Genomic DNA, 26,239 nt, shown 5'->3' on the forward strand with positions numbered 1-26,239 from the left:
CATCATTTCCAGTTCTCAATTGTCACACTTCTTAAACTCCAATAATCAGGAACGCACTGTGTTAAATAATGCTACCCAGAATTCTTTGCAGTTTTGGTTTCTGTTTTTTACCTCTTACATACAGTGTTTTGAAAAAAGTTGCTTTTTTGGACATATGTAGATATATCAGTGTCTGATCTTCACTTGAAAAGTACAAAAAGAATAACAAAATAGCTCAAACTGTTTTCATCAGAGTCCCTGTAGTTACCGAATAATAAGCTTTAGTATGTAATAAGACTGTGATTTTAAGGGGTTAAACTTTTTGATAGATGGCCTTACATTTTTCTCAAGCACTCTTTGGTTTTTGCCAAACATGGCTTCTGATCTTGTGGCCAAACAGCTCTATCTCTGACTCGTCTGTCCAAAGCACATTGTTCCAGAAGTCCCAGTTTAGTCTTATTTATCAATAAACTTTAGTTTTGCCCTGATGTTCTTTTTAGACAGCAAAAGCTTCCTCCTAGCACACCTTCAATGTAGGTCAAATTTGTGCAGTCTCTGTATAAAGTTAGATGCATGCACTTTAACACAAACAGTGGAATGACACATTTGAAATAGTGATATTGAGGTTAGAGAAAGAAAGGAGAGGCAACATGAAAAAACATAAGCACAGAGCTAGTGGGTTCTGAGCTGGATGAACGTGAGGATTGTTAATTGTGGAGATGCGGGCTGGTCAGGCAATGTGGTCACCAACAGCTGTTAACACTGGACACAGCTGGTTACAACAGCGCTAATCTTCATTGTGTGCTTTGAGTTTGGGCTAATGTAGTGTGGCTCCCTCTAGCGCCCACAGAGCTGTCTACACCACAAAGTCCTAACTTTTCACCAGATAAAAACAATGAAACAAAAGCACTTCCCAAAATAAATTTTGGTAACCGTGACGTAATTTAACTAGTGAAGTCAATTTAAAAAGTGTATTTAGATTTCTAGATTCTACCTATTGATCGCATCAAAGGACAAACAAAGGAAAAGACTGTACAGGTTGTATCTGCAGGATCGTTTATTTTGTCAAGAAAAATTAATTGCTTAGAAGGAAATGAATCTTTTCATCAATACATGTAGAAAATCTGAGTTCCACATGCTGCGTCATGTACCTTTGAAATGAAATATAGGCCAGACAGTTTCAGCTCGTTTGGGCCCACATGAGTCCATAAGAATCCAAACTATGGTGACACTTGAGGCTCTATTGATCCTTTCACCAGACCAGCACACTTGACGAGGTCATTAGAAATACTTTTCACATAAAATCTACTGGAGTATTGTTCATCAACATCTTCAATTAATGAGTGCCAGTGAGCAAACACAGGCTTTCATAAATCAGTACAACTGGTAAGTAGTCATTTTTGAGGCTGATGATGTTTATCTAATATTTGTGTCAGTCAAAATACTTTCTACAGTAAAACTAAAGTCTGGATATAAAATTGTTCACTATTGACATGAAGTACTACCTGTCTTTTTCATGGTGACAAGCTCTTTAGAGTTGAAGTTCATAAGGCTCCTAGAGGAGATTGATTCAACAAGGAAGTCTGAGCATCAGTGAATAAAGACAAACATTCATGATTTAGACAAATTTGAACCCGTCTCTTTGGTCAGCCGATGGAAAGTACCTGGTTATTCGTTTTGACATCTTTGACTTTTTGCAGAGCACTCCTTCTGGGAATCATTACCCCCATCCACCAGCCTGCATTTCCTGTGGTAGTAAGCTGGTTGATTATCCTCGCAGCTGCCAGTGATCTGTCTCCTATCTGGTTTCTTTATTTAGGTCTTCTGATGATGATCACTCAGGTTCTTTTTAGGATGGCACTCTCCATGCTGGTAATTGTCCCAGCGCTGTCTGTGAGCTTAACAGTTCAGTGTCCTGAATTCTACCTGGTTTGAAGATGAATTGGACATGAGATAGAGGCTGTCACTTTGTTTTTGTCATCGCATGGAGCTCTGCGTTTATCCCTAAAGGCTACAGAGGTGGTGTCAGGTCTGGTCAGTGTGTTAGTTGAAGACTGACCTCAAGTGTTCTTCAGCTGAGTTTGGTCTTCACTATGTCTTTGCTTTGATGACCCACAGATCATTAAGGTAAAAATGATTCTTTATAGTACTTCACAATAGTAAACTAGGTATTAGTGATTTTTTAACAACATTATTAACACTGTTAGTATTTCTTATATATTGTTCTTCTTATTGTTATTTAGAGATATTGACATTAAGCAAACACTGGAATATCTTGTCTGGTTGGAAAATGCAGGTTTGTATGCAGCTTTTTTGACATTTAAAGTTAGATTTTTTTTCCCATAGGATTGAATGGTGTAACATTGCGGGCATAAGTAAGGCTATAAAACAGATCGTTCCAGTCCTAAAATCTGTTTGGCTGAGCCGCATTCAAAGTCATTGTAAAATTCACAATATACGTGACCTATGACTGCCTCACAACAACTGAATTGTGTATTACTACGCCGAGTATTTTGTATCTACTGCTTGCTGTCCCTGTAGGCTACTATAATTTAAATAACTTTAATAAATGTAACATTTTATTCTGATTTAAAAAAATAGTTTAATGAAACCTTTTTTTTTAAAATCAGAATATTCGATTGCTATTCACATAAAATTTCAGAATAGCAAAAATGTTTACAATGCCCGTCTCTAGCCACTACGTCATTTTAACAACACGCTTCATAATAGCAAAGACAGGCTAAAGGAAGTTCCTCTGACCCTCTTATGCTGACTGTTGCTGCCCAGTTATATTCTGTTTAGTCAAGTTTTGTTATGTTTAAGAGACAGATTATAGCGGTATTGATAGTTTTGGTTTTACATTAATGAATTAGAAAATATACACCTGATTCATTTGATTTACATGGCTGAACAATAAAGGGTAGAACAGAGTAGTATATATGAGTTAACAAGTAAGACACGTCCTGTTTCTACTTCAGCAGGTGGCGCTGCAGCCATAAAATTATCTTCATTGTGATTTTATTGACACTTTAAAAAGCACTGTCTATTGAACTTTAACACATCACCCTCCTTACCGAGTCTCAGGATTATTCCCAGTATTTTCACTGGTTAATATTTGTCTGAGAGTGTTTGTATTTACTGCCTGTTGTTTCTCTGTAGGCTACTGTCAGTTTCATGAATTATTGGGAAACCCTAGGCTATTTAATTTCTATTGTACTCATGTGGGGAACGGATATATGACAAAGAGGTGGACTTTGGCTTTGGCTTAGAGATGTTTGCCACTCTAGAAAATTTCACAGAAACGCTACTCCATCACGAGTTAAAATGCAGTGACGCACCCGCCTGTCTGGGCACGGCATCAAACCAAAATCTTATCGCTTCAGTTACGGCGCTACTTTCTTTTAATAACGAAACCAAGGGAGCTGAACTTGGGTGTAGGTAAATGACATTTCTCCATTTTACAGCTGGTTTTCCAATCACTTAGCCACTTAGTAGTAAAAGTAGGAATAACTGTTTTAGGTAACTGAATACTTGCATACTGACTATTTGCATTTTGCACATTTTATTTCCTTAACAATATCTGACTTCTTGCATTTTTGCACATTTTACTTATTTAACAATATTGGCTGCTATAATACTGTATCAACCAAATACTGTATTCCTTTATTGTTCTGCATATGACACAAGAGGTGTTAAAATGGGTAACAGAAGTAAGTGGCCTAAAGGATAAGGCATCAGCCTCCGGAGCTGGGGATTATGGGTTCAAGTCCCACCTGGGTTGTTGTTTACACAGCTTCAACTAGGGTTTCTCGGATCAGGCATGTGGTCATCAAGTCAGTTTCCTAGAACCAGATTAAGAAATGAAAATGAATTTCTAATCATAACTCATGTCTATGATGCTCTCAAGGGATGCCACTCTGCCATCTAGCAACATATGTCATGTTAGACTGTGAGTTTAAGATTTTAATTTAAATAATGAATATCATGTTGCTGTGTGTGAAGGGTCTGTCTGAAAACAGTTATCAAGTTTGAGATGAATTATGAACAAGAGGGAGATAAAAAGATGTCAGTTCTGTCTGTGTAGTGTTGATGGAAGCTAATTAGGGAGGTCCTTTGAGATCTTTCTGTGAGTCATGGGTGTGCAAATGTGTCAGTATCTGTGAAGATTACCAGGCCTTTTTTTAATCACAATATGTAATTATTATTTACATTAAATACAGAATAGCAAGAATGTTTAAAATGCCCAGCCACTACATCATTTTAACAACATGCTTAATAGTAGCAAAAAGACTTCATTCAAACAGTTAGCATTCATGATGGTTGTTGTTTTGTAGGCTGTTGTTTTTGTGCTTTGTGCTTCTCCAGGTGCCAAGATGCCAAAAGTGTGTTCATGCTGAAGTTTTTCTGACCCTGTTATGTTTACTGTTGCTCCCCAGTTGTCTTCTGTTTAGTCAATGAAGTCTTGTTGTGTTTAAGAGACCAATCATAGCGGTATTGATAGTTTTGATTTTACATTAATGAATAAGAAATCATACACCTGATTCACTGATTTACATGTAAATTTCATCAAAAATATTAAAACCTTTACTGTCATTGAAGCTTCTTTAGTGTGTCTGTTGAGAGACAACAGCAACACAGTCCAGAGGCAAATCTAGAATCAACTCTAAACTGTTCCCTTCTACATAAACTAATGATACAGTGATCTACAGCTGGCCAGTAAACAACTGAGTAGCCAATTTTCCCCAAAATAGGCTGTAATCCTCTAATTCCTACATCCAACTAGCTGGAGTCCAGAACCGAAAACTGTGATAAAACAAAGACTGCACATTGAAATGTCCTATGAAGCCAAGAAGGCTGATATATGCATATTTCCTGTTTCATTATCAAAGAAAGTCCCCAAAGAACTAATATTATCTTTACCAGATCAACTCACTGGGTTTCATAATAAAGTGTTTCATGAAACACCTTCAGAATTAAAAATTACTGAATTAGAACCACAGAAACAGCACTTAGAGTTGAAGCTCTGGCTGTAACTCCTGTATTTAAAACTTTTCAGTACTAGTTACAAAAGTCAGACAAAGATCACAGGGCTTACTCTTGGTTACACAGGACTTTTAATGGAATTAGGGTATTTTCATCAGACAATAATGCCTATTTTTAAACAGTGCAGAGTAGAGCAGAGTAGGATGTATGTGTTCACGAGTGTAGAAAGAAAGACGAGTCATATTTCTAGCTCAGCAGGTGGCGCTGCAGCCCTAAATTTATCTTCATTGTGATTTCGTTGGCACTTTCACTGCACTGTCCATTGTGCTTTAAAGCATGTCTTCCTCTTTAATATGTGTCATAACCATGGGATGGGTCGTTCCCGGCGCCAGTTAACGGCGCTACTTTATTTTAAAAACGAATCCCAGAGAGCTGAACCGGTGTGTAAAGGTAAAGGACATTACTTTATGTTTACAGCTGGCTTTCCAATCACTTAGTAGTAAACGTTTCGTGGCTGAATGTTTTAGTGAGGGGCGATTAAGAGCTGTGGAGTCGTTGTTGGCTGGTGTGTTAGACTGAGTAACTTTGTGGTTATGTAGCTACATGTTGTGATGATGTGCTCCATGTTTCAAGATCAGTATCAAGGCATCAAGCAGTATCAAGCAAGGGTCGCATCTAGAGGGCCAGAGTGTGATCACTGTAAAAATGATGCAGCTATTACACTTTAAAGAGTAAATAACCTGATTAACTTGACATTTTGAGTTGATTGTTGATTAAAGTTGTAATATTAAGTTAACAGAAGAATAAAAACGTAAATTGGTGAAGTTCAATGAACTCAACAGTTGAAGTTAATCCAGTTACTTACTTTTTTAATCCGAAAGCTACATAATTTGTTACAGTGTACAATGACATTGGACATCTTTTTACAAATCATATAATCATATATTTTTGTTGTACTTTGATAAATAATAGGTTTTGGGGATTCTTGCGCCAAGTTGGGGTGCATTTATTTCTGAGAGTGCACCTATACACTCTCAGAAATAAAAGTATGAAACTGTCACTGGGGCAGTACTCCTCTTGTCACTGGGGTGGCACCCTTAAGGGTACATCTCAGTACCTTTAGTGAGGGAACGTAATTGTACCATAATCCATTTAAATAACCTTTTTCTAAGCTCCACGCACCCCGTCTGATCTCCAGCCTTTTTATTTTATTGTTCTGTTTTAAAACATTCAATTATAAAAAGGTACAAATGCATACTTTTCACCTGGAAAAAACTTTAGGTAAAAAAAACTTTAGGGTACACAGCTGGACCTTCAAACCACTGTTGTACCTTTAACAGCACATTTACATTGTTTGTACCATCTACTTGAATCAAATTGAGCTTCAGGTTGACCCTGCTGAATGGAGCGTTTTTCTTGCGCTTTGCTACTATTTTATTAAAATAAAGATTTGACATTTTTCCAAAAAGTTTGAAGACACGTTTTTCCTTACAACTGACAGCCAGCAAAAGTAAGGTATGTAATCTGTTTTCTTCTTTTTTTATACTTTGTTTTTATGGAATTCCATCTTCTTATCTAGTTTTCAAATGAATTTCCTAACTAGTTCTGGTCTGGGTGTTTGGTAAATAGATAAATTCTTCAAAATTTAGAATACTCCCTTCCATATTTTGAAAATTACACACTAGTAATTTTCTTAAAATTACACACTAGTAATTCGGCTTAACTTTGACAGTAGTTTAATGATGCGCCCCAAGTTAACTTGATTAATATGTCTACTAAATATCATTATATTAAGTATTGTACAGAATTATGCTGACATATATGGCCAAGAATTTCCAAGAATATATGTCCCTTTCCCTATAAGAATATTAAAAATGTTACAGAGGAACAAGCAGCTGACCAGAGAGTCCTGACACAAGTTTGATCCCAAGACAAGGATTTAGATTACTGCAGTGTCCTGTTGAACATTTGGAGATCTCTTAACCATTTTTACTGTTCTTATCTGCTTATTGTCCCACGATTCAAATTAGTTTCCATTTGCAGCAGATTCTTTAGTGTTGTTTCTCCTGAATAATGGAACTCTCTTCCAAAAATCTTAGTGATATCTCTTCATTCCTGACCTTCATATCCTACCTCCTTCTTCTTCCCTTGTATGTATGTTTGTGTGTTTTGACAACCATTGATTTGTGTGTTTCAGTAAATACAGTGCTCTTGTAAAGTGACCTTGGGTCTTAGAAGGCACTACATGCATCAAACTTATCATTATTTTAAAAATTAAAAAAAAATATATATGTTTAGTCATTAAATCTGAATGTGTCATTTTTCATTCTACTATTTTGTGAGGATCCTTTAAATATTGAAAAATATTTGGATTTTAGATTGCTAAACTGAAAAATGAACTGACCTCTCCTTTTGCCTGCCTTACATTCTGTTTCTTTCATTTCTCTTAACAAGGCGACCAAGGAATGCATAGTAACATAAATGGAAAGGACGCCAAAAAGGCTGTTTCTCAGTGTTTCAGTAGTGCTTGGCATTACGGAGCTCACTGTGTTCACTACAGAAATTCCACACGCTGTAATGACAGTCTTGAGAAGACTGACAGCTCAGAGTCTATCAAACAGCAGTTACTGAAATGAAGAATGTAGCGTGAGAATGAGTTTTGAGATGTTTTGTGTTTGTTTTACGTGTTAGAACTTTGGTTTCTGTCTTTTTTGGGAAGTGTTGACGATGAACTGCATTTTGTATTTTTTTATGCTTGTGTCAGTGACTGGTCACATGTTCCATGAGTTTTAATATTAGAATGAGTGGGATTTACAAAACAATGTTTTACATATGATTTTAATTTAAAGGCTGAGTTTGTGACAGCCTTTCCTTTTGAAGGAGTATGCAAATAAAATCAGTGTAGTACAGTGTTTCTAGAAAAGTTATGAAGAATACTTCAGTCCTTCTGTAGCTAAAAAAAACACAAATAGTTAAAAATGTAAAAAAAAAAAAAATTGTTTGCTTTTGTTTAAAAATGTCATATGATTTTGCTTCTTTAAGGTGAAATGTAATGTCTGCATAACCTGTAAAATTAAACTGTTTAGTGGATGTAGTTTATTACAAATGACATCATAACATTTTAATAAAACAGTAAAATTCCTATCACAAGTGTTTTGTTGTGTTTTATTATATATACTGTATATTCAAAGCTAACAAGTTTTTTTAAATCTCCAAAGTGATCTTATTCTGTTCTAAGGTAACTTGCTTTATTAATAGGGCAAATTGAAAATGTTAACTCATCATTACAGGCTTAGCAACAGATCTTTAGAGCAGAAATGATATGAATTGTTGTTGTAAGGATGGATTTCTCTATATTGTCACTCCACTCTTTTACTACGGTTTGCGCTGGTGGGGAAGAGATTGGAATGCTGAAAAAGTGTACCAAAAGGGAAGAACAGACAGTCCTTCAGGAAATATGTACTTGGATGACAAATAACAATGATATAAAATGAAATGTTTACTATATGTTTGTCTACTTGTATGTTTGTTGCACTGTCGTGTGGTGCTAGGGGTGAGGTTCTTCTGTAGTTGTATGTTTGTTAAAAGGGGGAAGTACTTTACTGCTAACCTGTATTTGTCAGACAAACAAAAAAAACAAGGAAAGTATGTCGCAGTGAGTCATTAATCTGATATTATTGTTGTCATCTAGTTGGTTCCTGGCGACAAAACAAATAGTGTTTCTCCAAAATATTCTGTCTTCTGTTTGGGTCTTTAGGTTTCTTAATGGCTTGTTTATGATACCTCTGATTGTCTCTAGCCATCTTGTTGCTGGCCATGTTTTTTTCTCTTTTTTCCTTCGGATGTTCCAAGTTGTCTCTTACAATGAAAGAGTCATAGGTAAAATAACCGTCTCCCCAATCTGTGCTGCATTTCCTGAAACCGTTGTTGAACAACTACCACAGTTTAATGACTGATACTAGAGATACTATTGTTTTGAACCCTCTGTCTCTATGGTTACCATGGTGGTTGCTCAATGATGCTTTCAGGAAATGCAGTCATGCTCAGTACACTGGTGAGTGCAGGCAGGTCCTGAGGTACCACAGTAGTCACAAGTTCATCTTTGGACCAGCCTACGGAGGACTAACTGTCTATGATAGAGGATCACTGGTTATTGGGGTTTATGAAATGCTCAAGAGCAAAAAAATTAAATTAACTGAAAACCAATGAATGTGCCAAGTCCACAAGCCATTGCAACAGTTGTTGACTTCCTCTCTGAGCCAAACATCATGTCTAACTCACTCCCTAAACAAGGGCCAGCACAATGGACTGTTTTTTGCCATATTTGTCTAGAACTAAAACCCGAGCGCAGGGATGGTGCTAGGGTTAGGGGACATCCAGGGCAAGGCCCAGGAGTCAATTTTTTATTTATTTATTTTTGTAATTTATTCATTTTTTTCTGATTTTTAGTTTCTTCAACTCTTTCAGCAGTTTCTCCAACTATGTCCAAAATACAGAGAGTGACAGAATCAAACGGCACTTTTGCAACTTTGAGGTCTTACGAGGTTAGTGATTTTTCTCCTCTACCATCCCTATCTTCGACAGGGGATAGTGTTTCTGTTTAGGCAGTGCGTCTTGAGACTTACCAGAGTCTCTGACTCAAGCTGCCGAATAGTAAACGTAGTGCCAGAAAATGATTAACAGCGAGCGGGAGAGGCGTCCAAATGGTAGAACATTCCCTAAAATCGTGACAGCTAGCTTCTAATTTTATCGAAGATCCATATTCGATAAAACCCGAGCCCTGATTTCTTAGATGTACTGAATTTCAAATGAATAAAGTAGATTTCTTTAGATATTGTCTAAGTTTCATTCATTTTGACATCAAGCTATGAAAAACATACTTCTATTAGGCCATTAGGGTACCATTTCTTTCTACACAGGTGCACTTGTGGGCGCTGTACAAATCTCTCACTTGTTGAGAACATTTGCAATAGGGAGGTGGCTGAGGTATGTATAAAGCTAATGCAGAAAAAAAGCTAACCTAACATTTGTAGCCTAAGCTAGTTAGCTGACGCTAGCCATTTTCTAGCATTGCCAGCATCATGACATCTTTTAGCATGCTGCCTGTTTGATTCCAAGCACAGACGTATAACAGGGAGACTGAATGGTACCAAACAGATTATTCACAGATGTGAACAGGTTGGGGTCGCAGACTGCATCACCTGTCATCCAGCGTTTGCTGTATTGGCCCTAAATCCTTATGTTCCCCTTCATAAATCAAACCCTTGGGTGCACACTCACTGAATAGAAATCAACAGCAAGCAACACTGGGACTACAGAAAGCAAAGAAAGAAATGTATTTCCTTTAGAGTATGGTATCGTTGTCAAGAAACCATGGACTGCTGAATGAGGAGAATGTTCGGTCGCCCTTCACAGTATATTGCGGTCATTTCATAAATTAACTAACTTTTTCTCATATAACAATGAGCATACGATAACATGGCGCTGTTTAATGCAAAAACTTTCTCTTTAAAAGTACTTTTTGGTCACCAAATTACCATCACAAGTCTTATTTAGCACTACTACAGCGGCGCCCCTCTTCTCGTGCTGGGGCTGAATCTCAAATGGCTCCCTGCCCCCTACATTGTGCATTATGTAGGAATTTAAATACTGTATCCTGCACACCAACGGTGCAAAATATAGCTATTAAATAGCCATTTGGGACTCAGCCACATCCACACTCGATAAATGATGCACTATTTGGCTGCAGAGGCTAGAATTTCTATGCTTTCATTGCCAACACACTATTTAGGGAGCCTTTTGGGATTCAGCCTAGGGTTGACGCTACTTCTGACTGAAACAGGAACATTTGACACGTGTAATCTATTCAAGTGACGTTTTTAGATTTTTATACTGCCATTTTACAGTCAATCACACTGTAAGTACTGTAATTCAAGCCTGTGATATTAATGATGGGGTTGTTTAGGCTGTTGGCTATCTTTTTAGCCTGTTAGTTCGCTGACCAGCCTAGTTCTATTCAAGAAGATAGCTAAGTTGCCAACCCCTCAGTTTAAACAAAAAATGGGCTCTTATTCATCAATGTACTCGGTGGTCCATGCAAAGGTTATTTCGTTAACAGCACAATTTTTTTTCATGCCGTCGCATAGTAATATTCAATTCAGCTCATTAGGCAGTCATAGATGTGTGTATATTGTGGATTTTACAACGGCTTTGAACGAGGCTCAGCCTATCAGATTTTAGGACAGGAACCATCCGTTTTATAAAATATCTCAACCAGTGGTGACTACTTTCACAACAAACCTGCATCACCATAAAGAGCTTTGTGAAGTTGATGAGTCACTTGGTCTTCCATCCATCCATTTTCCAGCCTTCTAGAGAATATTCATTTGAAAAATCACAACATTTTAAAGAATAGTTCTAGCGATTACCCCAGAGTACATTTGTGCTGCTTTCCAGCTTAGTTTTTTATGCACTACACTGCATGCCATGCATCCACATCTGACATTGGTTTGGAATTGCTTCTTTTGGCAAGAAGCCAAGTTTACTGCGAAACTAATAAATGTCTTTACTCTGTCAAAATGCCAAATTGATGATTTGATGAACTGGCTTGTTTGAAACATAGCCTCTTATGACAGTAAATTCGTTTACATGCACTTAATAATCTGATAGCTGCAGAAAATCAGATTTTGTCGGTAATCTGATCAATGTGTTTACATGCACTTCAGTAATCAGATAATGTGAAAACTCTGGGTCTACATAAGTCAGGCAGTAATCGGATTTCTACTTTGCAACGAGCCAATAAACTCAAACTTCATGTTGCAACTTTTTATTGCACCACTTTACCTAAAATGAACATGCATCATCTAGAAGATGAAGAATATTTAAATCCTTCATTTTGTTAAGAATGTATTTGGTTTCAGCATCGCTCCATGTTTTGCTACCATCTGGCAGCAGTGCTGCTTGTTACAGCAGTCTGTTCCGCACATGCGCAGACTGAGAAATCTGAAAGAAATCTGGGTAAGAGTTTACATACACTGAGAAATCTGATTACTGAGCTAAAATGCAGCTTTCTTTATCGGATTTCTAAATTGGATTTCTAGAACGGAGTATGGTGTTTAAATGACCATTTGAATAATCGGATAACTGCAGAAATCTGATTAAGATCGGATTATTGAGTGCATGTAAACGCAATCAGTGCTGTGTTGAAATTCATTGAGACACCCTTACTGCCAATGTTTATCAATGGGGAATGCTTGATTTTGTGCACCTGGTAGCAATCAGCATGGCTGAACTAGCCAAGCCCGCTACTTATAAGAGGTGGGGGCCACAACATACCTTTGACCTTTGGACAGGTAATGTATCATCCCATATGCCTGAAAACATGAGTTATACTTTATGAAACCTCACTCACCGCAACAGTGGGAGCTCTGATTTAAAGGTTTACTAAAGATTTTTTTTCTTTGTTTATTTTATGACTCAAAATATCCACTCGAAATATGATTCAATGTGATTATATGGTTCAAAATATATCACACATCACAAATCTGCACAATGTATAAAATCATAACACTGTCGTAATTAATCCTGTCTCCACAGAACATTTAATTTTTTTTTACACTGGATGATGTCACATAAACAAACAATTCAGCCAGGAGATCTCGTAGTTTAAAATGATGTAAAGGTCAATATTTTAAAAACTGAGGCCCTGATTTACAAAGATACAAAAATAACGAATGCTTATTTACGTGTGCAGTGCAGTAGATTGCCCGAGCAGTTAGTGGGCATTTTGCGGGTGATTTACAAAGGATAATTGTCCAAGTAATGAAAGGTACAAAAACAGTATGATAATCAGGCTTTGCATGTGCACTGTTTTTGATAAGAAGATCGTAAGTTCAGATCTCAAAGAGGTGTTAGTTGAAATAAAAATATATAAAAGGGATATAGCCAAAAAAGTAAACAGTGTGGTAAAACGAAAAAATAAGGGGGGAAGCTATAGGATACCTTTTAACAGCTTATACACATTCTAATTTATTAAGAGTTTACTTCATTTCGCTTCATTTGGCAGTTTGATTTCATTGTTTTCTTAAGCCTGACTTTTGCTCGACTCCATCACTGTTGCTTTTTGCCATAAATCAGATTGCTTACCTGTTTATCATTCTGGGCCCTTTTTTACAGTGCTCTACAAATGATTTGAAACCTATGATGTACAGTACTAGCATCATTTTCAAAAAATTGAACCAACAAAATTATTATTGTATTATTGAAAACATTATTTATACATAAATGTGTGGCCTGGGTTAAACCTACACTCCCAACCTGAATAGTGGTCCTAGTCTGGCCCTGACCTTGGTGTTAATTTATACATCCAATCACCATCCTCAAAATGATATTTAGTAATGACACTATGAGGGCTAAGTTAATGTATTTGTATTGACACTGCCCTATATTTAGCACCCATAAAGACGCAATATTAAAAGGCCTATGGGCTTATGGATGCTTAGTTCCAATCATGTGTCCCCTACCCCAACTGAAAATGAAAAATGAATTCAGATAATTCTTTTGGTAAATGGATAAACAAATGTGACAAAGCTAAAAAAGCCTGAATTTTGTCTGAACTTTTAAGCATTTTTATAGATAACAGTATGCCATACAGTCAAACTGTTCCTCTCAGAGTTTAGTATTTTAATAATTATTTGGCCCCATTGAGTAGGTGAAGAGTGGAATGGTTGTTCCATTTAAACCTGTGCTAATTTGTTTTGGTGGTGTTGTAATGAGAGTAATTAATTAGGTTGTTTGTGAATTTAACCTTTATCTAGCAAATGTTTTATTATCTTCTTTGTTCCATAGATGTCCTTAGTTCTGCTTTTCATTTACCTGGGAGGAACCACATTACCCTTCGTTAAATGTTTCAGTGATGGCAATTTTGATGGCAATCAAGATGTGTGTCAGTCAATGGCAGTTGATCATGATGGCCTGTCCAATCAGGATCCAGCATCAAATCCTTTTACAGTTGTTCCTGATTATGTTGATGTCACAGTTTCGGGAGAAGTTGTTACTGGTGAGTCTCCTTTCAGTCTCTCTTATGAATCACATTCGCACTCTTATATTTTACCCAGCCAGAATAAGATGGATTGAATTATGATACACTCTTTTTATTCTCTCTCAATCTCAGTAAAGACCTCTTCATAAGATGTTGTGGTTCTTTGAAATCCATATTGTTTTTTTTGTTTTTTTTATTACATTGTAGGAGAAAAACTTGCACTCTTAGAAACATAGTATGCAATGGCCATATTTGTTGTTTATTGCTTTTTACAAATTTGAAGGATTCAATGAATGTGATATTTTGTTCTCATTGCTTTGCACTGTATGAGGCAACACCTCTGACTGTTACCAGAGCAACAACTTGTAGAATAACTCAAGTATAAAGTAAACCTTGCTGCTGCTAAATGTTTAGACACAAGCTTAAGCATTATAATCAGGACAAATACATTTGATACATTGGAACTTAGAATTCTTCAAAATATAATTTATTTATATATTTTTAATTCCCTTTACTGCTAAAGTATCACTCACAGCTAATTCAGGTCGATCTTTCCGTGGCTTCATGTTGGAGGCAAAAGAAACTAACGACGGTCCACCTGTGGGTGAATTCTCTGTGCTGGGCTCAGCCATCAGCAGACTCCAGAGCTGTAACGGCATTGCTGTGAGTGTCCCATAGAACTGGGTATTGTCAACCATTTGATGATATGATATGTATCATGATACAATACAATACAATGGAAAAAACACTCTGGATGTACATCAGACATTTTTGGTCAGTGTTTAGCATAAAATTAGTTTTGAAAAGTACAGTTATAAATATATTTATCTCCATCATCTAAACCGCTTATCCTTCTGGGTCGCGGTGGGGTGCTGGAGCCTATCCCAGCTGTCCTTGGGTAGAAGGCAGGATACACCCTGTACAGGTCGCCAGTCCATCGCAGGGCAGACAGACAGACAGACATACATATATGATCACACTCACACCTAGGGGCAATTCAGCATGTCCAATCAGCCTGAATGCATGTCTTTGGACCGTGGGAGGAAACTGGAGTACCCGGAGGAAACCCACGCAGACACCGGGAGAACATGCAAACTCCACACAGAAAGGACCCTGGTAGGGAATCGAGCCCAGGCCCTTTGGTCAGATTCCATTCACACTTTTCTCTAAAATGCGTCTCCAGTGTGACCAGATGAGATTCGATTGCACTTTTTATGTGTAAAAAACACGTCAGCACATGTGTTGTTTACATTTTACTTGTGTTTACTCTTTTTCCTGTTACAATACTACTGGACAACGTTGACCATCTTGAAATGCACAGTTTGGGGAAATTTCAGCTTCGGGTGTTCTCCATCTTTAGTTTCCTTGTTTCAAATCTTACCTGTTAGTCAGCGCACAGCAGTCACATTTCCGCTCACGTAATTGTATACAGATAAAAAAAAAACGCGTTCTGTTTACAATGGACTTAAATGCAATCCGTCTCTGACCAGATCAGATTGTATTCCAATAATAATGCGTCCAGGGGGTGTTTACACCTGGCTTTTCATGTGGTCAAAGAAACCCCAGAAAGTGATCAGATCACCAAAAATGCATGTTAATACTACTTGTGAACAGGCCCTTTGTAATTTAAACTGCAGTTTAAGATGTCAGTGTTGAGATCAGAGCTGAGTTCAGAGTTGAGTTAAAACTGAAATGTTGTTAATAACATATTTTAATAACATTTTAATGTTGTTAATATTGTGAAATTCAAACATTCTGACTAACACATTTAAAATACCGTCTCATTCTTGTTCACTGAAATGTTCAAGTGTTCAAGTATGTTTAAATAAGAGAATTTATTTGAAAGCAGCATGTAGACATACATAAATTCAGATTTTAATTACTTAACATATAACATCAGAATATGTACATTTGTAAACATACTAGTAGTGTGGATGGTTTATGTTAAGAAAATATGATTAAAGCCACATGGGAACATAGAACTGTTTGCGATTTCAATAATATCATTATGAAGGGGAAACACCTTTGAACAGCAATACAAACACATAACCCACATGTGAACAGCTAAGTGCCAATCACAGCAGGCTAAGCTAATAACTCACTACAACTGCAATCTAAGCCACATCTGTGAAAGTATAATAAGCTAATGAACAAACTACAAGAACTGGGCTCCATTTCTCCTGAATGCGCAACATATAGAACGGACCACTTCCTTCTCCAACACAGCCATTTGCACAAATAATAATAACTATTAGACACTATTAGAGCACATCTTTCATGTTGGATGCTGTAAAGGTTGCACGTTCAGACTTGAATGCACTATCCATTTCACTCGTGCATACACAAGCTGTGTAAAAAGCCATCACTGTATCAATATGTAAATCGCCATGTGTTCATCCACGACATATTGCCATACTGATATTTTGAACACAGCTGCAATGACCTGGGCACTTTGCTTGACATGAATTAGAAGAAAACCCCATAAATGTAAAAACTAATTTAAAAAAATGAGAAACTGACATTAACATGAATAAACAAAGTTTTTACAAATGTTGGTGACTCTGAAGAGTCAATGTGTATAATTTTTTAATTGACTAAACAAAAAATGTCTTCTTCATCTTCATATATGCTTATGCCTAATGTTTTGAAAGAAATTTGCATAAACACTGGTTATGTTTCAAATAACTGATGAAAAAGCTGCTTAAAAAAGATATCTCTTCCTTTATCCAGGGTGGAGCTGTTACACAAAACAATAACCAAGATAAGACTGCTGTAACAGTCTCATGGAGAGCTCCTAACACTGGAAAATACTTCTTCAGGTATCAAGAAACATCATGCAAAATTAGTTACTAACATTTTTTATTACTCTGCCAGGACAGTGGGTGAAAAAATATATGTGTGTTTGTTGAAAAAATGCCAGCTGTTGTTGTAATTTTGTTTATTGTGATTTACTGTCATTCATATGACTTTTCAGAGCTACATTTGTTGAGAACTTTGAGACTTTTTGGGCTAGAAAGGACATATCCCCACCTACAACAACTACAACGTCTACAACATCAACATCTTCAACACCCTTTACAACAACGTCAGCATCAGCACTCACCACTGTTACTTCTGTACCCGTCTCCATGCTTCAACCAGATCCCACTACTGTAACTGAAGTCACATCCCTGGTACCCACCTCTACAACTGATCCAGCGACATCTGTACGTTCATCAACCCAGGGCATTTCCTCTACAGATACTACTGTTGCTTCTATACATGCACTATATTCTGCCTCTACCCAGCTATCAGATCCCACAACCATAACTGAAGTCACATCTCTGGTATCCACCTCTACAACTGATCCTACAACATCTACAGGTGCATCAACACAGGGCTTTTCCTCTACAGATACCACTGTTGCCTCTACACATGCACTGCATTCTGCCTCTACCCAGCTATCACACCCCACCACTATAACTGAAGTCACATCTCTGGTACCCACCTCTACAACTCATCCTACAACATCTTTAGGCATGTCAGCAGAGGGCTTTTCCTCTACAGATACCACTGTTACTTCAACACATGCACCGCATTCTGCCTCTACCCAGCTTTCAGACCCCACTACTATAACTGAAGACACATGTCTGGTGCTCACCTCTACAGCTGATCCTACAACATCTACAGGTGCGTCAATGCAAGGCATTTCCTCAGCAGCTATCACTGTTACCTCTACATGTCTGCCTGATGCTGTCATTAATCACCTATTAGATTACATTCATCTATTTCAAATCAACATACACATATTCTACATGTTCTGTAACTCTACACATAACAGAACAGCAATACTTGCATGTGTCCCTAATCAGCAATCAAATCACACTACTCTACTAGTCACAGTATGCCTGTTAAATGCTGTAACCTACTTATTATGCCCCTATTCAGCAACCAAACAGTACTACTGTGCTTAAAATCCTATCATGTCTACTATATAACTCTACATCTTATCCCATGGTAGACCTTGCATGTCTCTCTGCTGGCCTTAATAACCAAACAAATAACTCTACTCAAAAACAGATGCCTGCTTTGCACCTCTATACGTGATCCTGCAGCAGCACCTGCACGTCTCTCTGCTTGTGCCCTTAATCAGCTACTAAACAACTCTACTCTACTAAAAGACGTCCTATGCCTGTTATATACCTATATCCTTCTTCCTACTGAAGCATGTGTCTGTCTTCCTCTACCCAAGTAACACACTACACTGCTAGAAATACACACACTAGACTTAAGCTATTTCCACAAAAAAATCTGTGATCTTACGCACATTGATGTACTACCAGTGACCCATTTAAACAAGCTGAACATTGAATTTCCCTTAATGTTTGTGCTTTTGTTGGAGTTGATGGCCTTGCAATTTTATTTGCCAAATAGCTTTAAATGCACAAGGATGTTAATCACAGGATGAAATAGTCAGAAGAAAAACTCAGCACAACTCATCAGATATGAACATTTAATAAAGTGGCTCACATAAAGATGACAAACATTAAAAAAATGTTGCAAAGTCATAAAGTACATTTCCAAAATATTCAGCTGGAGTAAAAAGCATTAAGTTAAGTATCAAGTATTAAAAAGGCTCAAAATCGCCGAACAAAAAGCATCCACATAAAGCTGATAAGGAGTTTTTAACAGCATTCTGACCACTTACACCTCTGTTCCAGCTTTTTAAGTGTGAATAAATAAACACAGTCATATGCAAATTTGTGCTCCTGGTCAAATTACACATTTTTGTTGTTTTTCTAAGTAAAAAATAAGGTAACACTTCCTCTACAGATCTGCACATTTTAATGCAAATGTTTAATGCACAGTTTATTGGCTGAATATATATATATATATATATATATATATATATATATATATATATATATATATATATATACACACACACACACACACACAACTCTCCAAAAGAAATCATATGTGTATATATATATATATATATATATATATATATATATATATATATATATATATATATATATATCCAGACAATTACATGAAAAGAAGTAAGGCATATATCTAAAGTCATTCATACAGTTGTTCCTTTTTTGTGTAAATGTTTTACAACCTCAACAATCAGCATGTCACTGCGGTTGGAACAAAACCTCATATCTCCAAAATGCTAACTTTACAGAAGAAGGAAAAACATAATTTACTGTTAATATACTATATAATATACTGATACTTTTAATAATAACCAGACATATTTCCATCATGAAATGTACACCCAACAGGCATTTTCAAATGATGTCAAAAAACAACAAAAATGGAAATACCAGGTTTTGTTCTGACAGCAGGGTGAAATACCTCTGGACATTTTCAAAGCATTTTTAAAGGTGCAGTATATATCTATAATTTACTGATTTACTGATTCATCTAATCAGCTATGTACAAGTATGCATGATCTTTGAAATATACAGTACAACTCAATGATGTATATTAATTCACTAACTTCATATATTCCCTGGGAAAAAGGTACATTTGTAGGAAGAAGTTAAAGATTGACTTGTTTAGGCTTATTTGCACAACACATTATGTATTGGATTACATGTACTACTTATATATCATAAGGTGTAGTTATGCAGTTTCCATGACCTTCGCTGCATCTCTTATTTCTTACAGTCAGTACTTCAGCCAAATCAGACCTATCTGTGGTAAGCAGATAAATCCTTTTTTTTTAATTACATGTGTGTTTGTTTGCTTTTGTTGTTTGTTTTTTATGTTTATGCATTTTGCTAAATGATTCTAATAATTTATGACGCTTGTATGCATGGTTTTGTGTTTTGTTTTGTTTTTTTTTGCAAATGCTGTGTTTTCATATTGCATATGTTTCTGCTCTGTGCATGATCAGCAAATAACGCATGCACTAAAGTCAGCAAACCTCTGCAGTGCGTAGCACAAGTATGCATTTATCCTTCCTGATGTTTGAAAACATCACAGAGTCTCCAACCAATGGACGTATTTCACTGAAACTTTGCTGAAATTACCAAAGTGCTTTCTGACGCAGGGTCAAAGGTGCATTCAGGGACAGTGTACTAATGGAAACGCTTATAAAGAGAATTAACAGAAAGAGAGACTCTGTTTCCAACTGCTGTTAAAATGTATCAACAGTAAAAGGACAGTTAAAAGCCAGCCAGGTCTGGGGCTGTGTCTCAGTGAGCTACATATTAGGAGGAGAAAAAATCTGGTCACATTATGGACAACAGAGTTTTGATACTAGCTGTGAAAGACTGAGAGGTGTTTAAATGACAACCTGATCTTTCTGTGCTGTGATTGTGGCTTTTAAATAGTATGCATGCAAAGCTCTGCCTTGCGTTCCTGCAGCCTTCTCTGTTCGTCATGCTTGTTTATGTCCAGCATGGGGTGAAATCTCAAAAAAATTTAAAATCTAAATAAGAGCTTTTTTACTGTTTTTTGTTGTTTTGTTTTATAAACATACACATAATTTAGATTTTTAGATTTTTACACTTTGTAGTAAATAATTAATGAACATAGTAATAAACGTAATACAACAAACAGTTTTGCTATATGGCAGGCTGCATACTGTTGAAAACTATTTATAGAAACAGCACTATAATTTCCCAACAATTGTAAAGATATTTTTTAAGATATTTTACACACCCACCCACACGCACGCACACATGCTTGCACGCATGCACGCTTGCATGCACACACACACATCTTTGGTATGTTAAACACAGCAAATAAATAGATCTAATAATAAAAGTGCATTCCAATATGTGTAAAATGTCATATTTAAGTTTCTTGTAGAGAACATAAATTTTACTTTAAAAAAAAAAAAACTTGTGATTTAACCAAGTATGTTGAGTAAACTTTTGCACATGACTTTGCATATGATCTTGAAATGTGATAATACATTAAGTTGTTAATCTGTATGTGTGTGTGTTATAGTGTAAGACTGGGAGTGACTGGTTTTTAATCCTGCTATTGGCCAGCTATCTGTCTCTCGTTGAGGGCTTCCCTTTCCTGATGGAACACAGAAAGCGAAGAAATGTTGTTGTGATGCAGGTAAGATGCCTGAAGGACCTGAGCAATATTTTTTGACTTTCAGTTTTAGGAACATACAGTATGAATTCAATGAATAATCTGGATGCCAGTGTTTTATCCAAACATTTAAACCCAAATGATTTGTCCCAACTAAACTGTTAAAAAGTTTCAGCATAAGATGATCCATTCAAACAAATGAAAAAGATACACATATCACAGTGCTCACATAGAGTGACAGAAATAAGCATTTTAAACACTTTAATCTTTTCACAGGTTTCTTCTGTTCTTTCTTTACTATTTTCATTAGTGGCTTTCATCATCTTGCTGATACTCACTGAACTGGTAAGAATGAATTTCAGAACTGTTAGTGTTTGGCATGAGACTACAGATTCTTTTAGTTTTTAAATGATTTGTCTCATTTCACAGCCACCTCACCACAGTACTAACAAATGCTAACAGTGTACATTAGGTGTTAGCTAAATTCCTACTTTGAAATATAGTCAAAAATGTATTGTTTTCATATCTGACTTGGGTCAAACATTTCTAGAACCACTGAGATATTTTTTGTTATTTGCAATTGAGTTGCTGGTCCTTTAAGCAGCACTGTCATCTCATGTAATGTAGTCTATTATTCTTTGATTGAAAATTCAGTGCAGTTCAACAGGTCTCTTTGTCTGTGTATGTGTAGGTTGCAGCCAAAGTTTTGACAGGACTGGCAGTGTTTCTGAGCCTGTGCCAAATAATTGTGATATTTTCGTTCCACGAACCAAGCCATCAGTTGTGAGTCATACCTTGAACTCTTTCACTACTAGTCACTACAAGTTTCAATGCACTGTAAAATTAGATACAGCAACTTTCACTGGTTTAAAGAGGGTTAAAACAGTGCAGTGGTATGACATGGAAATAATGTTTAATTTCAAGATGGTGTAACAAAAGAGGGGATGAGTTTGTTAGGGCTTTTCCTGTAATCGTGGTCATTGTTTATAGCAGATACATAGTCAACACGGGATAATTAAAAACTACAGAAACAGGCAGGTTTGTCTTACTGTTAATTTGCATGCCCATCCCTGTGCTGTCATTTTGATAGCTTTTTTAAACCAAATCCAAACTGCATGCTATCCTTCCATAGACATTCACTATTTCTCTATGTTTGCTTAGGCCTTCTGATTAAAAGGCAGATGCCAAAGAGAAGGTTAAAACCAAGTGCGCTCTGGCACTATACAGTCATGTGCAAAGGTTTTAACACCTCTGATCAAATGACATGGTTTGTTGATTTTCTAAGTGAAAAAGAACACGTCCTCTACAGGGAACAGACTGAAACATAGCATTAAATATGTGTAATATAAATTAAGCACTAAAATTTAGTGTGTGTATATATATATATATATATATATATATATATATATATATATATATATTTAACAAATAAAAAGCGTGTTACAGGCCACTTTTCATGGTTTTTCCCAATATGTTAAATGACCACGTCATATGACCAGAGGAGCCCACATTTGTGCATGTAACTATAACTGGGAGTAGCTAACCAGTATAAATCAGTAGCAACCAACTGCCCCAGAACTTTATTTCTTCACTTCACTTAAAAGTGCTGTCATTTACAAAATAAAACATCTTTAAAATAGTTGTAAATAATAATATCTTTCTAAAGATAAATTATCATTTATCTTTAATCCAAGAACCTTGACTATACAGCAAATAGAAATATTTCTTTTCACTGTTGCAATACAGTGTTTCATCTGTTTCTTCTGTGCAAAGCTGTGAATTTGTTTATTATTAAGACTTTATAGGTTGATGTTATTATAAAGACTCTTTAGGTTGATGTTAAGTATGGCAAAGTAAAACATTGTTCACTGACTTTTGTTAATCTGGGCCTGTTTTAGCCATCGGGTGTGGTCTACATGACTAATGCTCAAGCCCCAGTTCTCACCTGCTGAGATCTTTTAGCAGCCAAAAGATCATGTGTATAATAATTTCAATAATGTGTCCAGCATGTTCATACATAAAAGCATCACAAAAATGTATAACAATGCTCAGCACCTATGAGAAAGCACCTCTAGGTATATTCTGTCTTTTGTTTACACACAGGGTTTACACAGGAGTTTCTTTTGTTTATAATAATATCCGCAGAACCATTTTTTTTTCACTTCACCTATTAATCTCACTTCTAGAAAAAAGCATTCCGTTATGGTGCCTGTAAAAAGTGTTCACCTCCAACATGTTCCTATTTTATTATCATGGAACAGTGAATCACAGTGAATGCAATTTTTAAAAACAGAAACAATAGAAATAACAGACTCTTTTGTGTTAAAGTGAAAGCATCTCTGCGAAGTGATATGAATTAATTACAAATATAAGCCACAAAGTATCTGATTGCAAGTATTCACCCCCGGCAAGTCAGTATTTAGTAGATGCTTGGCAGCAATCACAGCCCAAGAGTCTGTGTGGATAGGTCCCTATCAGCTTTGCACATTCGGACACTGCAAGTTTCCACATTGTTCTTTGCAAAATTGCTCAAGCTCTGTCAGCTTGCATGGGGATCATGAGAGCCTTTTTCACGTCCAGCCACAAATTTTCTGTTGACTGACTTTGCCACTCCACAACATTAGCATTGTTGTTTTTAAGCCATTCCTGTCTTGCTTTGGCTGTATGCTTGAGGTCATTGTCATGCTAGAAGACAAAACTTCATCTAAGGCTCAGCTTTCCTTCCAGGATTTTCCTGTATTCTTCTGCATTTAATGTACCCTCTAATTTCACAAGCCTTCCAGAGCCTGCTGGAAAGAAGCATCCCCACTGCAAATCTTTCCATTTCTTATTGACTGATTTAACTTACTCCAAGGGATATTCAGTGACTTTGTTTTTGTATTCATTCCCTGACTTCTGATTTTAATCACCTTGTCACAGATTTGTTGGAGTGTTCTTTTCTCTTCTTAGTGTAGGTTATGCCACAATACTGACTCACCAGAAGTTGAACTGTCCATAAACAGGTGTACTTATACTACAATAACTTTGAACCCTCTCATTAAACTTTATGCCTGCTGGCGGGCCCTGGACATTTAAGGGGTTAAATCACTTTGCAGGGGTGTGTTTTCACTTTGACACGAAAGAGTCTGTTTCTGTTGATCTGTGTAAAAAAACACATAAAATAAATCCACTGTGAATCACTGTTCTTTGATCATAAAACAAGAAAACGTCCAAGGGGGTGAATACTTTTATATACAGTGTAGCTTGAATAATCTCCCTGGTGAAGCATTTGTGACCCAGAACTAATTGTCCAACATCAGTACCTGACCTCACTAATGCTCCTGTGACTGAATGCAACCAAATCCAATCCTAACAGCAATGCTTCAAGTATAAAACCTTCCAAAAAGAAAAGAGACTGTTACAGCAGCAAATGGGGGTGGGGGGCGTGGCAAACACCCTATTGATACACTTAATATAAGAAGAAACATTGGATGACTTTTGGGCGTTTAGTCTATATTACATTTTTATCAAATCTTTACCATTTCCATTCCAATTTTTCAGAAGGAGACACCTGTGCTGGGTCTTCGGACTGGTTGCATTTGCAAACATTTGTGTGACAAGTAAGAATACCTTATAGTTTTTAACATATTCATTTGTTTTCACCACTGCACACAGTTCCTTGGCTTGTGGACGTTCACTAAATTGTACTGCAGCCTGTAGTCTAAATAGATTAAACAAAGCAGCTCAAGCCAGGAGCAGTAATTTGGCTGTTAACTGTTACATCTCACAATCCAAAAATGATGTGTGTTTAATTTTTGTAGATTGTAAAGTCATTTTCATGATCAGTCTCATTAACCTTGCACTCTTCTTTCTCTCCTCTTTCTTTGCTCCTCTTCCTAGCGGCTGCAATATTTGTTGGGCTTGTGCAGTGGAAGGTCTGTTTATGGCTACCCATTGTGATGGCAGCATATCTGGCATGTGACAATCTATAAGCATACTGTGGTGTAAAATACTGTGATACGTGAGCAAAAGGTGAACTTCACAACACTAAAATAAGCAAAATAAATTTTGTTTAGCTTATCAACTTTCTGCTTCATTATCCTGGCATTCCAGAGATGCTGGGTTCCCTGTAGATCATTCCTCTTACTGAAAAGTTTAACTTTGCTGCTTTGCAATAATATGTGTTTGTTCTTTTTGCTTTTTTTTTCAGATTTCTTTCAGGTCTGTGTGCCTTGTCATCTCAACACTGGTGAATATAGCATTTCCAGTAGCACTTATCATTGGAATATTTTTGTGTAACTATGGTACAGTAACAACAGGGCAGAGTAGTGGAAATACATGATTGTTACCTAAGAGACTTTGATTCCATGATGATTTACTGTTTTACTTTCTTGTTTGTTTTCACTTTCATTAAGTCCTGGCTGTTTTGCATTCATTCAACTATCATTCATTTATTCACGTAAAGCCTTTTGTATACACTGCACTGCACTTTTCCACTGTTATTTCAAGAATCATGCCAATAATTTATTATTTTTTTACAAACATTATTATTATATATAATTATATTATTCATGGAGTATTTTTTTACTTTTTAAAATTACATACAAATTTATGTAAAATGATTATAGATTTTTGTAATCAAAGGTGATATATACAACATTTTAAACTTTAATATAGCAGCAAACAACTGTTCTCTATGTAAAGATATAGTGGAGTAATAGCGTCTTGAGCAGAGAATGAAGGACATAGAAATCATATGGTAATATCATTGTCTTGAAGAAGCATGCATGAGAGAAAAATACAGTGAGGCAAGTCACACTGAGACATAAAATACACTGAGACATTTGAAACTGCAAACAGCAGTACATGGAGGAAAAGGTTTGAAAGGACTGCAATGTATCCCAGCATGTAATCAGTGGAAATCAAGGAAATAGTCCATCACAGAGCTAACACATGCACACACATTGAACCTATGGGCAAATTAAGAGTCCTCAATTCATCGAATGTGCATGTCTTTGTACTATGAAAATCAGAGGCCCTGATAGACTGGTAGACCTACACAGCCCACTGTAGTCGTGCGTCATTCTGTGGTCTGCAATATTCACATATTTGGAGCTCCGAGTCTAAGCTCGATTTCACTATGGCTAGAATGAATGGGGTTTACAAAAATCGCCACTGTGGCACACTGTGTTAAATAAAAATGTTCAGAACACA

General features: G+C 36.4%; 1 protein-coding gene across 3 annotated transcripts; it reads left to right on the forward strand.

The window, feature by feature from the left end:
• The first annotated feature begins 5,306 nt into the window (after window positions 1-5,306).
• Window positions 5,307-25,774, forward strand: LOC118813728 (cell wall protein DAN4-like). 3 transcript variants are annotated; one of them, XM_036579225.1, is made up of 12 exons: window positions 5,307-5,412; window positions 13,810-14,020; window positions 14,526-14,665; window positions 16,733-16,821; window positions 16,977-17,671; window positions 19,664-19,695; window positions 20,954-21,070; window positions 21,323-21,391; window positions 21,738-21,829; window positions 24,587-24,645; window positions 24,926-25,057; window positions 25,236-25,774. In XM_036579225.1, exons 2-11 carry the CDS (start codon window positions 13,810-13,812, stop codon window positions 25,015-25,017), a joined length of 1,596 nt encoding a protein of 531 aa, XP_036435118.1. In that variant the 5' UTR covers window positions 5,307-5,412; the 3' UTR covers window positions 25,018-25,057; window positions 25,236-25,774. The 3 variants fall into 3 exon arrangements, 2 of the variants coding, with proteins under 2 accessions (XP_036435118.1, XP_036435119.1); XR_005007675.1 differs by lacking the exon at window positions 21,738-21,829; XM_036579226.1 differs by lacking the exons at window positions 5,307-5,412; window positions 14,526-14,665 and having other exon boundaries at window positions 13,915-14,020.
• The last annotated feature ends 465 nt before the right edge of the window (window positions 25,775-26,239 follow it).

The sequence above is a fragment of the Colossoma macropomum genome, unplaced genomic scaffold (genome assembly GCF_904425465.1).
Source record: "Colossoma macropomum unplaced genomic scaffold, Colossoma_macropomum, whole genome shotgun sequence".
NCBI classification, from domain to species: Eukaryota; Metazoa; Chordata; class Actinopteri; order Characiformes; family Serrasalmidae; genus Colossoma; species Colossoma macropomum.